This window comes from Camellia sinensis, chromosome 2 (assembly GCF_055761805.1).
Source record: "Camellia sinensis isolate YWXY chromosome 2, ASM5576180v1, whole genome shotgun sequence".
Lineage (NCBI taxonomy): Eukaryota > Viridiplantae > Streptophyta > Magnoliopsida > Ericales > Theaceae > Camellia > Camellia sinensis.
Genome location: NC_138962.1, coordinates 207,297,495 through 207,309,289, shown reverse-complemented (window position 1 = coordinate 207,309,289; position 11,795 = coordinate 207,297,495). Strand labels below are relative to the sequence as shown.

Below are 11,795 nucleotides of genomic sequence, written 5' to 3'. Positions count from 1 at the left end.
TGAATCAACCGAAAACAACAATAAACCGATACTTAAGGTATGCTATTATTGTACTAATAAATGAAAAAGAACTGTATCCTCCTCATAAGGTCATGAAGTAGATAGACAAAAAGTTCAACACAACATTCTAGTGATAGCAAGTTGCACAACTATAAATCAAATAACAACAAATTTCAGATTAATAATATTTCCATTAACCGTTCACGAATCACGACAAATAGTCAATTTCATTAATACAAATATCAGAATGAGACTTTAAAAACTAATTCTAATAGTAAATTCATGTATTCACACTTCCTTTGTTTCAATCTGGTTAGAAATTTTCCCATTTATTTGGCTCTTTATTGTCTCAAGTTGTGTACAACATAACAAAAACAGAAATTCAGAAAATTACAAAACCCACTACAAATTTTTAAAAGTTCAAAAACCCACAAAAATAAGATTTTAGGCCAATAAAGGCACAAAAGTTACTCTCATTGACACATGAGCTATACTATGTGTGGGGACATAATTTTTGAATGACAACACGTGGCCGAGGTGTCACCAAAGTGTCAGCCGAGGTGCCACGTGTCTTGGTCATGACACCGAGATGATCTCGGCTAGGCCAAGGTTATCTGTGAAGAAACCGGAATCCGGGATAAGCGGATAAAGGACAAGAGTCCTAGAATAGGAGAGGACTTCAGTTTGGGTAAAGATAAGACTCTTAAAGAGTTTATCCCAATCCTACTGGGAGTCTAAGATTAGCAGTAATCCAAAGCCCATTGAAACTAGGCTTCTATTGGGACTATGTTTGTGTTGGCTATAAAAGAAAGGCACCCTCATGGGTCTAAGGTATGCTTTTTATGCTCTAAATAGTGAGTTAAACACTTTTGCTATCTTTGAGAGATAACTGACTTAATCGTCGGAGTACCCTCGGGTGGACGAACCACCGCCGGAATCTCTTCTTTTTGTGACAGGTCGTTCGGGCTTAATTTATTCTGCTAGTGTTCTCCAGCTGAGTGCTTGATTGACAGTGTGGTCGGAAATTGACACACACAATTTGGCGCTGTCTGTGGGAAAGAAAGGAGAATAGATGGCCAATAACGGACAAAAAAAGAAGGTTGGGGACGATACCCCTACTGAGAGTGAGAAACATATTGATCTTAACGTCGAAGAAGACAACTCAATGAAGAGACTCGTGATAAGAATCACGGAGGAAATGACGTTGACCAGGAGGGCGGCGTACCGAAGAAATCGGACCGGAGCAGGTATTATGACGAGGACGACCTCCAGGTATGGAAAGATAGATGCCTGCGAAGGGACGACGAGATAAAAGGAATGGCGGACAAATTGGCGAACCTGCAAACGATCGTCAATTTCATGATGCAGAACAACGTCATGCAGCCACCATTCCCGCTACAAGATACGCCGATTCCAGCGGCTAAGAAAGGTGCCCAAAAAGGGAGACAGAAAACGGTTCCTACAGTCCCTTAACATGGCGAGACCAAGGGACATTCTCACCGGCCTTCGCGAGAGGTCGGGCATGGAGAATCCCAAAAGACACGTCCAACAAAAGAAACCTGCACCAAAGAACATCGGGATATTCAGGGGAAGGAACTCTGTTTCAACACGACCAATAGAGGGAGGTCCAAAAGGATTCACAATGACACTGGAAGTAGTGCACCAAAAAGGCTAAAATCCGGAGATAGCCGGGCTCTTAGACGAACCAAGAAGGATCTGAGGGATTACCTCCAGAGAAAGAGACAGGATGCCGAGGTGACTTCCCCAGTCAAGCCGAGAACACCGTTTTCGGTAAAATTAGACAAATTCGAAGCCCTGAAGAGGTTTCACATGCCAAGGTTCCAGATATACGACAGTAAGTCGGACCCAAACTTTCACGTCGGCTTGTACCCGAACCGTTACTCTGCAAAGTGTTCCCCTCGTCCTTTGGGGAAATCGCATCGGACTGGTTTCACAAGTTACCGAAAGGAACTGTGAAAACCTGTGAGGGCCTGGCCGAGATGTTCGTGGCCAGGTTTGTGACAAACAAACTACAACCATTAAAGGTGGACTCCCTGATGGCCCTGAGAATCGGTGAGGATGAAAGCCTTAGGACTTATGCCAAGAGATATTACGAGGTGTTCAACCGAATACCAGGATGCAACCAAGAGGTGGCGGTCGTGTCCTTTAAGAACGGTCTGAAAGATGACTGTCTGCTACGAAAATCACTAGCAAAGACACTGCCAAAGAGCATGGAGGAACTCATGGCCAGAATTGAGAAGTATGCAAGGGTCGAAGAAGACACGCGGGGGCAGAGGCACTACAAAAAATAACACCTTTGCCGACCAAAAAATTGGTCGCTAAAAGCCCATTTTTAGTCGACAAAAATTATCCGCGATCAATTTTTTTGATCGCTACTTTGGTCGCCAATTGAGGGTTGGCAAAAGTAATTCGCAACCAAATTTTTTTTAGTCGGGAAAAGTTAGATTTACCGACTAAATTTTTAGTCGCCAAATATATCATTACTGCAACTAATCTATTTTGTCGCTAAAACACTTTGGTCGTGAAAAGTACTATTTTCCCAACCAAATATCTTAGTTGTCAATTGTCACATTCCACGACCAAACAGATTAGTCGCCAAAAGTCGAAAAATCGCCGACTAACAATTTAGTCGCCAAAAGGTAAGAAATTGCCGACCAATGATTTTAGTCGCAAAAGTGTAAAATTTATCGACCAATTTTTTAGTCGCCAAATCTCTCTTCTTCTTCTTTACTTTTTTTTTTTTTTTAGAACAATCAATTTTTATTTATAAACATTCAATCCAATATTGAACAAAATTCATTCAACCCAACCACAATTAAGGAACAATAACATTTAAAAAAGAAAAAGTTTAGGAACAATAATTAACAAATTTCCTTTCTTGTAACTTCACTAAATCATCAAACAATAATTGAATTCCATTTAAAATAAAGATGAGTCATTCATTTTCCAATTTTGCAACTCAATACAAAAAAATAAAAATAAAAATTGCTAAACAAAACATTACACTTCATTAAGCACTGGCATGACAAATTGCATGGAAATCATTTCTTAACCATCATAGCCACCATGATCCCATTCACTTCAAATAACTAAGGAAACCTTTCTACATAACTGGTCCACCCCACCCCCCCCCCCCCCCCCCCCCCCAAAAAAAAAAAAAAAAAAAGAAAAGAAAAAGGAAACCTTTCTACATAAATAGTTAGTAGTATATCGCAAAAATCTACATGAATGTAAACATCAAATATACGCCTTCCAAGGCTGCTATATGTTTTGTCATCAGTAAACATGATTTCCGCAAAGTGAAGATTTACTGTGTAGCTTCCATTTAGTAGACAAAAACCATAATAAGTCAGAGATATAGGAGAAAGTCATGCATCCACATACAAATCAAAATCCTTCATGGAGAGCCTTGAAGTATTTGTGCAGATACAGAAATCTGAGCTGCTGGAATCCAAGAAGTAACCAGTGCTACTACATGCCCAGTTAGTTCCACTTAAGAAGAACCTTGAAGGCCCACCTGAATCTGTATCAGCTTCATATTTCGTATTTCCATCAAGAGTTACCTCTTTACCACCACAATTTATATGGAAAGAATACCAATCGGTCACTCAAAAAGAAAAAAAAAATTAAGAAGAAGATTATCCATCATTAAATACAGATAAACAACAAAAATATATTTATCTAAAAATATATATTATTTTAATATTATCTAAATATATATTATACTTTTTGTGACCTTTCTGTGTCCGTTTTTTACTGTTTTAGGATTTTTCATGTGCCATATTCATGTTTTGTCATGTGCATCCCTTGTCTGTGCCTATGCTACTTAAAGCTTTTCTATGTAGTTCACGACAGTATAAATGACTAGAGAAATCAAATCAAATAGCAATGCAAAGGAAAAACCAGTGCTGTCAAAGTCGCACCTAGGCGCAAGGCGAGTCGAGGCACACCATCTGCGCCTGTACAAGTACCAGGGGAGGTGACTTGAGCCAGGCGAGCGCCTTAGCCGCGAATTGAGCTAGGCGAGCGCCTTAGCCGCGACTTGAGCAAGGCGAGAGAGGCGCAAGGCCCTCGCCTAGGCGTGACTGAGTGTTTAATCTGTAGATCTGATCTAACGACTCAGATGAACCTTTCGAATGGCTCGTAATCACAGAGGATTAGAACTCATGTACCATATGAGCCAAATAGGACTCAGATGAACCCTAATCGAAGTCGTCTTTCCTCTTTCGCCTCGCAATCGAGTTCGAGCTGTTGGAACTGGACTTCGTCTGCGACTATGACTGCGACACAAGAGCTGGACTTCGACTGCGACACTAGATCGACTTCGACTTCGCAGGTTCGACTCTCTCTCCCCTTCTCCTTCTTCTTCGTCTTCGACACTGGTTCGACTTTCATTTTTTTTTTTTTTTTTTCCTTTTCTTTTTTTTGCCCTCGACTTCGACTTCTTGTTTTTTGTCTCCTCTGTTTTTTGTTTTTCTTTATTTTTTTTTTCAATTATTTGAGTTGAGTCTATTTTTTCTATTTTTTCTTTAGTGGATCTGTTTTTCAGTGGATCTATTTTTTCTTTTCTTTTTTTTTTCAATTATTTCAATTATTTGCTTCTTCTTCTTTCGACTTTCTTTTTCTTTTCTTTTTTTTTTTCATTAATGATTATTACATTCATTATGATTATTACATAAATTAATTAATTCATTCATTCATTCATACATACATAAATAAAAAAAATAGATACATTAGATTCATTATGATTATACTGAAATTGATTCATCATTATACTGAAATTAGTTAATTCATCATTAATTAAAAAAATAGAAAATTGATTCATAAGTTAATTAATTCATACATTACATTACATACATTGAATCATAACATTAATTAATTCATAAATTGATTCATAAGTTAATTAAAAAAATAGAAAATTGAATCATAACATTAATTAATTCATACATTACATACATTACATTACATACATTAATTAATTCATACATTAATAGAAAAAATAATGTAACATAGGAATGAATGTAACGGAATGTAATGTACATTAATTAATTAATTCATCATTAATTAAAAAAATAGAAAATTGATTCATACATTACATACATTAATTAATTCATCACATAACATACATTACATTCATTATACTGAAATTGTTTTTCTGTTATTTATTTTTTGTGTTGTGTAGTAAGTACTAAGTAGAAAATGACATCGGAAAGTAATAGAAAAGATCCGGCATGGCAATATGCCCATTTGGTGGAGGAGAATAATGTAAACAAGTTTGAGTGTAATTTTTGTAGTGAAGTATCAAATGGTGGTGTTTATCGGGTGAAACAACACCTTGCGGGAGGTTATAGGAATATTACTGCTTGCCTGAAGTGTCCTCCTCATGTAAGAGAAGCGATTAGAGAGTTCATGTCCAAAAAAAAGACACAAAAAGAAGAAATGAACATGTTGCCTGATTTCGATGACATGGACATGGAAGATGAAGATGAAGATGAAGATGATGTTGTTGAGATCAATGTCAATGATGTTGAAGATGATGATTGACTGACACCGACCAAACCTACCCTTTCTTTTGATATTGATGTTTTAAGTGTTAAGACATATACTAGTATTTGTGGGATATTTATGTTTTGGATGTTTAGTGTTTATGTTTTTGTTTTATTGAATGTGGATCATTTGATCTTTGAAAATTGGAATGTTATGTAATATGCACTTTCATGGCTTTGAGAATTATTCTGTATTTTGTCTTGAATCTTGATTACTTTTTATTTTTTAAAAAATTGTCTAAGTACTATGAATGATTAGTCTATATCAATTTTTCTATTTTTTACGAAGACTGTGCGCCTTACTTCAATAAAGCCCGCGCCTCGCCTTGTGCCTTGCACCTAGGCCCCGAGAGACTTTCAGCGCCTTAGTGCGCCTTGAGCCTTTAAAAACTCTGGGTAAAACAAAATTTTAACTTACTTTGTGGGCACTGAAAGCTTCTCAAGCAGGACACAACACCACTGGCACAACAATGTGAGATCATGAACTAGTCAGCATCATGTCATACCATAAAATGAGTCATAGTATGAGTTATAACAAGAACATAATTTGAAGCAATGCTCAAATGGATTATGAAAGCAACAGAAATTTATGATGAAGGTGCTTACAAAAGGTTAACAACTTACGACGTATTACCCGTTGAAGAGCTTTCAAATAAGTTCCTGCATAAAAATACAGAGAATGAAAAGTTCAGAGAAGATTTTGGAGAAATGATAATAATTCTAAGTTGTAAGTAATCTTACATAGTCCTTTGTTGACAACTTGGGCCCAACGAGCTAAAGTTGTTATAGGAAAGATCACTGCATGGAGAATTCACACCATGATTCATCCCAGGCTTGAATATAACATGAGATAAGAACTATTTTTCATCCATTTTAGTTGATGACATGGTTGAAAAGGGAACAATAATAATTCTAAGTTGTAACAATTTTACCTCAGCCTTCTATGTGGGTACTTATTATTTTCCACTCAGCTTAACTAATAACTTGATTGGTAACATGGGCAGTGGCAATAAACCACTTGAAGTCTTAATTGCTATATACACCACTCTAATCTAAGAAAAGGCTATGATCTATCCTTGGCTTCTAATACTTAGGTGGCGATATTGGATTTTATTTAGTTAATCATGAGAAAGAGAATAAAAGGGAAAATCTTTTCACCCCATGCTAGAGGCCTGTCTAAGATGGTGTGATCAGATTATCAACTTCCAAGATGATTGGTTATTAGAAGTCATATTCTTGTAGAGGCAATACAATACAAATGAAAAATATTCACATATCTTCCAGACCGCTGGGTTCCCACAAATTACAATGAGGACTTCTTTCATCCAAGCGGAGTTCACAAGGTTCAAGAAGTAATAGAGCCCATGAAGAAAATAAAAAATAAGAAATAAAAATTGAACCAACATCTGCATCAAACAAATACATAGATAAAATTTAACGTTAAAGAATAATGAAGTGTACTTCAAGAGTCACAGAAAATTCAATGCCAAGGAATGCAGTCAATCAATAAATGACTAGAACCATAAGCAATCAATAATCTACAAGTGTAGTCACAACATGAATAATGGATTAATTAATGCCCATGAAAACCAACAGAGAAGGCACTCTATGGCTTTAGAAGATAACTTACATGTTTTCTCCATTTTGCAAAATCCAATCAGGCACGTGTCCACTTAGTAAGTTCCCCGTTAAATAACTAAACAAATCCAATATCACTGAATTAGTTACTGATAATCATATTCCTCTCTTTTGAGTGAGGAACATGGTCAGGTAAGAAGAGAGTAGAGAACATCTATTGTGAGTAACAAGCTTCTTTGTGACCTTTGCAGGTTTAATTCATTAAAGTAAGAGTTGGTTTGTCTTTTGAAATAACTCAAATGAAAGAATTATCCTAATTCATATCAAAGGAAATACAATTTAAAACGTAAGCTATTCTCCATTTGTTGTATAGGCAGGATAGAAAAGGTTCTTTCTTATTTTATCTTTTGCAAAGTAGGAATTTCTAAATATACTTTTTATTACACAAAGTTGGATATCTCTCAGGAGGCTTACAAGCCACCTATTTGTCTATTTCTCGCCTCCTAGTATAGGACAATGTGATAATACAAGACTTTTAGGCCAAACGATGGTACGGTGGTCCTGCTTTACACCTAAAATCACTCGCTGGTTTCATAACCAAGAGGTGAAAGGATCTGAAAAGCAAGGAGATTTGGCCATTAGCTTGGCCTTATATTTAGCTTATTTCAGGCTGCTAATTATGTAGATTTACCACTTGATCAATTTAATGTGTTACTTTTTAACTTTGATTGGTTGCTTTGGGCCACTGATCGATTCTCTACTACAACATCCCTTTATGGGACAATTTAAGCAGTTTGGTCAGCTCTAACCATACTTCAGGCAAGTAAAAATTAGCAACCAAAACTTAGAAAATAGTATGAGATGTTGGTGTACATACATGTAGTTTGTTTTTGACAGACAAACAAAGCTGCTTCGAATTTCTCCACTTGTTGAAGCTGAGATCTCTGCAAGAGAAATAATAGATAAGTAGATTTCAAAATGGCTTCTTTCTTCTTTTTTCTTATTTAACAGTTGTCAAAAACCAAAAACAGATAATCAGTACAATAAATTGAAGTTTCATAACAACGGAAGTAAATTTTTTTACAGCATAATAGTGTCTAAGGTGAACTCAAATTCTCATGAAGTTGTATGACTTTCAGACTCTTCCAAATGAGAAGTGTTTGTTGCCATCTTTAAAGATTCACAGTTCATCAGTTGCCTACTGTTTTTGCTTTGTACTTTATACGAGAATTGTCCACAAATGGAGTGGGATGAACAGTCTACCAACACGTGGTGATGAACTGAGATATTTGACAACATAAAATTATTTGTCGCATCACTACGCATGTAGATAAGGGGGAAAAGGTATAAATCTACTAACAGAGTTTTCAAATTTGTCATCGGCCCAAGATATTCAGGTAATGGTCCAATAATATTGCAACTCCTCAAAATCCTGCAATGCAATCAAATACATACCAGTTCAAGTCAATCAAATAATCTACTATGAGTGACATGGAATAATTGTCTAATAGGCAACTCTTACATCAAGGTATACATGATTTAAGCTCTAATCATAGAAAAACTCGAAACTAGGGTTTCGATTTCCAAAATTTCGATCGATGAAGAAGAGAGAATAGATATAGAAATTACCTTGAGAATACGAAGGTCAAGACTTCGCAAGTGTCTTCGATGGGGGAAAGATCGAGAGAGAGAGAGAGAGAGAGCAAGGATCAGAGAAAGAAGGAACGAACCTGAATCTAGAGCAATCGCCGACCGAGACGGAGATGGAGCACTGTCTAAATAGTTGATTTGTTGTGTTTGTTGTATGTGAGAGAGGAGACCTAACTACTATCACTGTGCCTAAATAGAGTGGGTATACAATACAGAAGAGACCTCTTCAACCGTGTCTCTCCCTCCTCCTCTTCTTTTTCTTCTTCTTCTTCAGCTTCTAGGTCGACATTGAATCAGAGAGGACTTCTAGGTCGACATTGAATCAGAGAGGAGATTGTAGAGAGGTTGAATCACTGAATATTTTTAATTTTCTAGAAAAATCACTAAATTAAAAAAAATATAAAATTTAATATATCTTCATATATATTATATTTTATTGTATTTTTTTTATATAAATATTTTACTTTTTATTTAGATTAAGCACATCTAAAAAAAATTAAAATTAAATTATTAAAAGAAGGGAAAATATCAAATCAATATAATTTTGAAAAAAACAATTATAAATCAATGAGAAGCGATATAAATATTAATAATTAAAATTATAAATATTTTCATAAACATGTAATTGTTTTCCTAAAATCTCACTGGGTGCAATTATTCCTAAAAAGAATACACTAAATTTTTCAATATACCCCGATTAAAAAAAATTAGTAACTGAAAATTTTCAATATTTTAATCAATTAAAAAAATTATTAAAATATTAAAATTTTGGCGACCAAATACTAAAAAAAATTAGTGTTAACAATCGGCGACCAAATTTTTTTGTCACAAAAAAATTTCAATTCCTGCCACCATGTTTCAAATTTCCCTCCCAAACTTTTGGCTACCAAAAGACCAGATTTGTCGCAGAAAATGTACCTTCACCGACAAACTTTTTTAGTCTCCAAATCCCAATCAACGGCGACTAAAATATTAGTTGCTAAAAGTACTAATTTGGCGACTATTTTTTTTGTTGTTGCTGAAAATAAGTTTTTGGCGACTAAATTTTTGGTCGCCAAAGAAAAAAAAAAATTTTATTTTTCATTCGGCGACTAAAATTGTTTTAGTAGCCAAAACTCAATATACGGCAACTAAAATATTTTTGGTCGGGGAAAATAAGTTTTTGGCGACTAAAATTTTGGTCGCCAATTCCACAACCAACTTATTTTTTATCTTCCGCGACCAACTTATTTTTTAGTTGCCAAAATGTGACCTTCCGCGACAAAATTTGTAGTTGGTCGCCAAAAGCATATCACTTTCTGCGGTCAACTCATTTTTTGGTAGCCAAAACATGACCTTCTGCGGCCAACTCATATTTGGTCGCTAAAAATAATGTTCATTCGCGACTGATTAACATTTGGTCGCCAAAATTTAACTTTTAGCTACCAACTTTTATATTGATCGCGAAAAGTGGTCGCTAAAAGTGCAGATCCTTGTAGTGAGGGCTGGAGAATGATGCTTGGGAGTTGGAATTTACAAGCTAAGGTTGATTTAACACTTGTTGAAATTTTAAGAAAAATTTACAAGTTGAAGTTAAACCGAGGTCATGTTTAACACTTGCTGAAATTTTAAGAAAAATTTACAAGTTGAAATTAAACCGAGGACATGTTTAACACTTGTTGAAATTTTAAAAATTTACAAATTGAAGTTAAACCGATGTCATGTTTAACACTTGTTGAAATTTTAAAAATTTACAAGTTGAAGTTAAATCGAGGACATGTTTAACACTTGTTGAAATTTTAAAAATTTACAAGTTGAAGTTAAACCGAAGTTATGTTTAAACTTGTTGAAATTTTAAAAATTTACAAGTTGAAGTTAAACCGATGATGTGTTTAACACTTGATGAAATTTAAATTTATTGAAATTTAAATTTACAAGTTGAAGTTAAACGGAGGATGTGCTTAACACTTGTTGAAATTTAAATTTACAAGTTGAAGTTAAACTGATGTTTTGTTTAACACTTGTTGAAATTTTAAGAAAAATTTACAAACTGAAGTTAAACCGGGGTCATGATTAAAGGAATGAATGATATAGGTTTCATCACCTCAAAATGCTGGGGTAATAGAACCTATGGGGCAGTTGTGGGGACATAATTTTTGAATGACAACACGTAGCAGAGGTGTCACCGAAGTGCCAGCTGAGGTGCCACGTGTCTTGGTCATGAGATAGAGATGATCTCGGCTAGGCCAAGGTTATCTGTGAAGAAATCGGAATCCGGAATTAGTGGCTAAGGGACAAGAGTCCTAGAATGGGAGAGGACTTCAGTTTGGGTAAAGATAAGACTCTTAAAAAGTTTATCCCAATCCTACTGGGAGATCAAAATTAACAGTAATCCTAGTCCATTGAAGCTAGGCTTCTATTGAGACTATGTTTGTCTTGACTATAAAAGAGAGGCACCCTCATTGGTCTAAGGTATGCTTTTTATGCTCTGAATAGTGAGTTAAGCACTCTTTCTATCTTTGAGAGATAACTGACTTGATTGTCGAAGTGCCCCCGGGTGGACGAACCACCGCCGGAATCTCTTCTTTTTGTGACAAGTTGTTTGAGCTTAATCTATTCTGTCAGTGTTCTCCAGCTGAGTGCTTGATTGGTAGTGTGGTCGGAAATTGACACACACACTATGTAAACTACACCTAAACAGTATATAATACTAAAAAACACACAACCCACGAAACCAAAAGAAAGAAACACAATTACAAACAATTATCAAAACCACTAAAGAAGTAAAAGAGTAGATAGAACGAACATTTACCTTGGATCAATTTCAACAACTAATTCGATTAGTGGACCAATTGAAGCCCCTTCAAAGAGTGCAACCGCCATCAAGAGTAAAACCCTCTTTTGTTGCTTACCAAGAAAAGATAAAAATTAAAATCATGTACGCAAAACAAACAAATGACAACAAATAGTGCGAAAAAACACAAAAGAAAGAGATGTCTACCTCTTCATATGGAGAGGTTA

At 35.4% G+C, this 11,795-nt stretch overlaps 1 protein-coding gene across 1 annotated transcript; it reads right to left on the bottom strand.

Annotated features, from left to right (window-relative positions):
* Positions 1-3,242: 3,242 nt before the first annotated feature.
* LOC114314984 (putative leucine-rich repeat receptor-like serine/threonine-protein kinase At3g14840) lies at positions 3,243-11,657 on the bottom strand. Its single transcript, XM_028261561.2, has 9 exons — positions 11,587-11,657; positions 9,683-9,713; positions 8,876-8,969; positions 8,023-8,089; positions 7,198-7,263; positions 6,309-6,365; positions 6,192-6,227; positions 5,986-6,026; positions 3,243-3,586 (listed from the first exon to the last, which is right to left on the bottom strand). The coding sequence occupies exons 1-9, from the start codon at positions 11,655-11,657 to the stop codon at positions 3,390-3,392; spliced, it is 660 nt and encodes a 219-aa protein (XP_028117362.2). The 3' UTR covers positions 3,243-3,389.
* Positions 11,658-11,795: the final 138 nt, after the last annotated feature.

What these genes read in the sequence shown, in the direction of transcription:
- LOC114314984 (XM_028261561.2), bottom strand. Translation starts at nt 11,657, where the DNA reads ATGGCGGTTGCACTCTTTGAAGGGGCTTCAATTGGTCCACTAATCGAA. An exon ending in GCGACAAATCTGGTCTTTTG is followed by an intron (nt 8,970 to 9,682) that starts GTAGCCAAAAGT and finishes CAGTGATAGTAG; the next exon opens with TTAGGTCTCCTCTCTCACAT. An exon ending in AGTTGTCAACAAAGGACTAT is followed by an intron (nt 6,228 to 6,308) that starts GTAAGATTACTT and finishes ATTTTTATGCAG; the next exon opens with GAACTTATTTGAAAGCTCTT.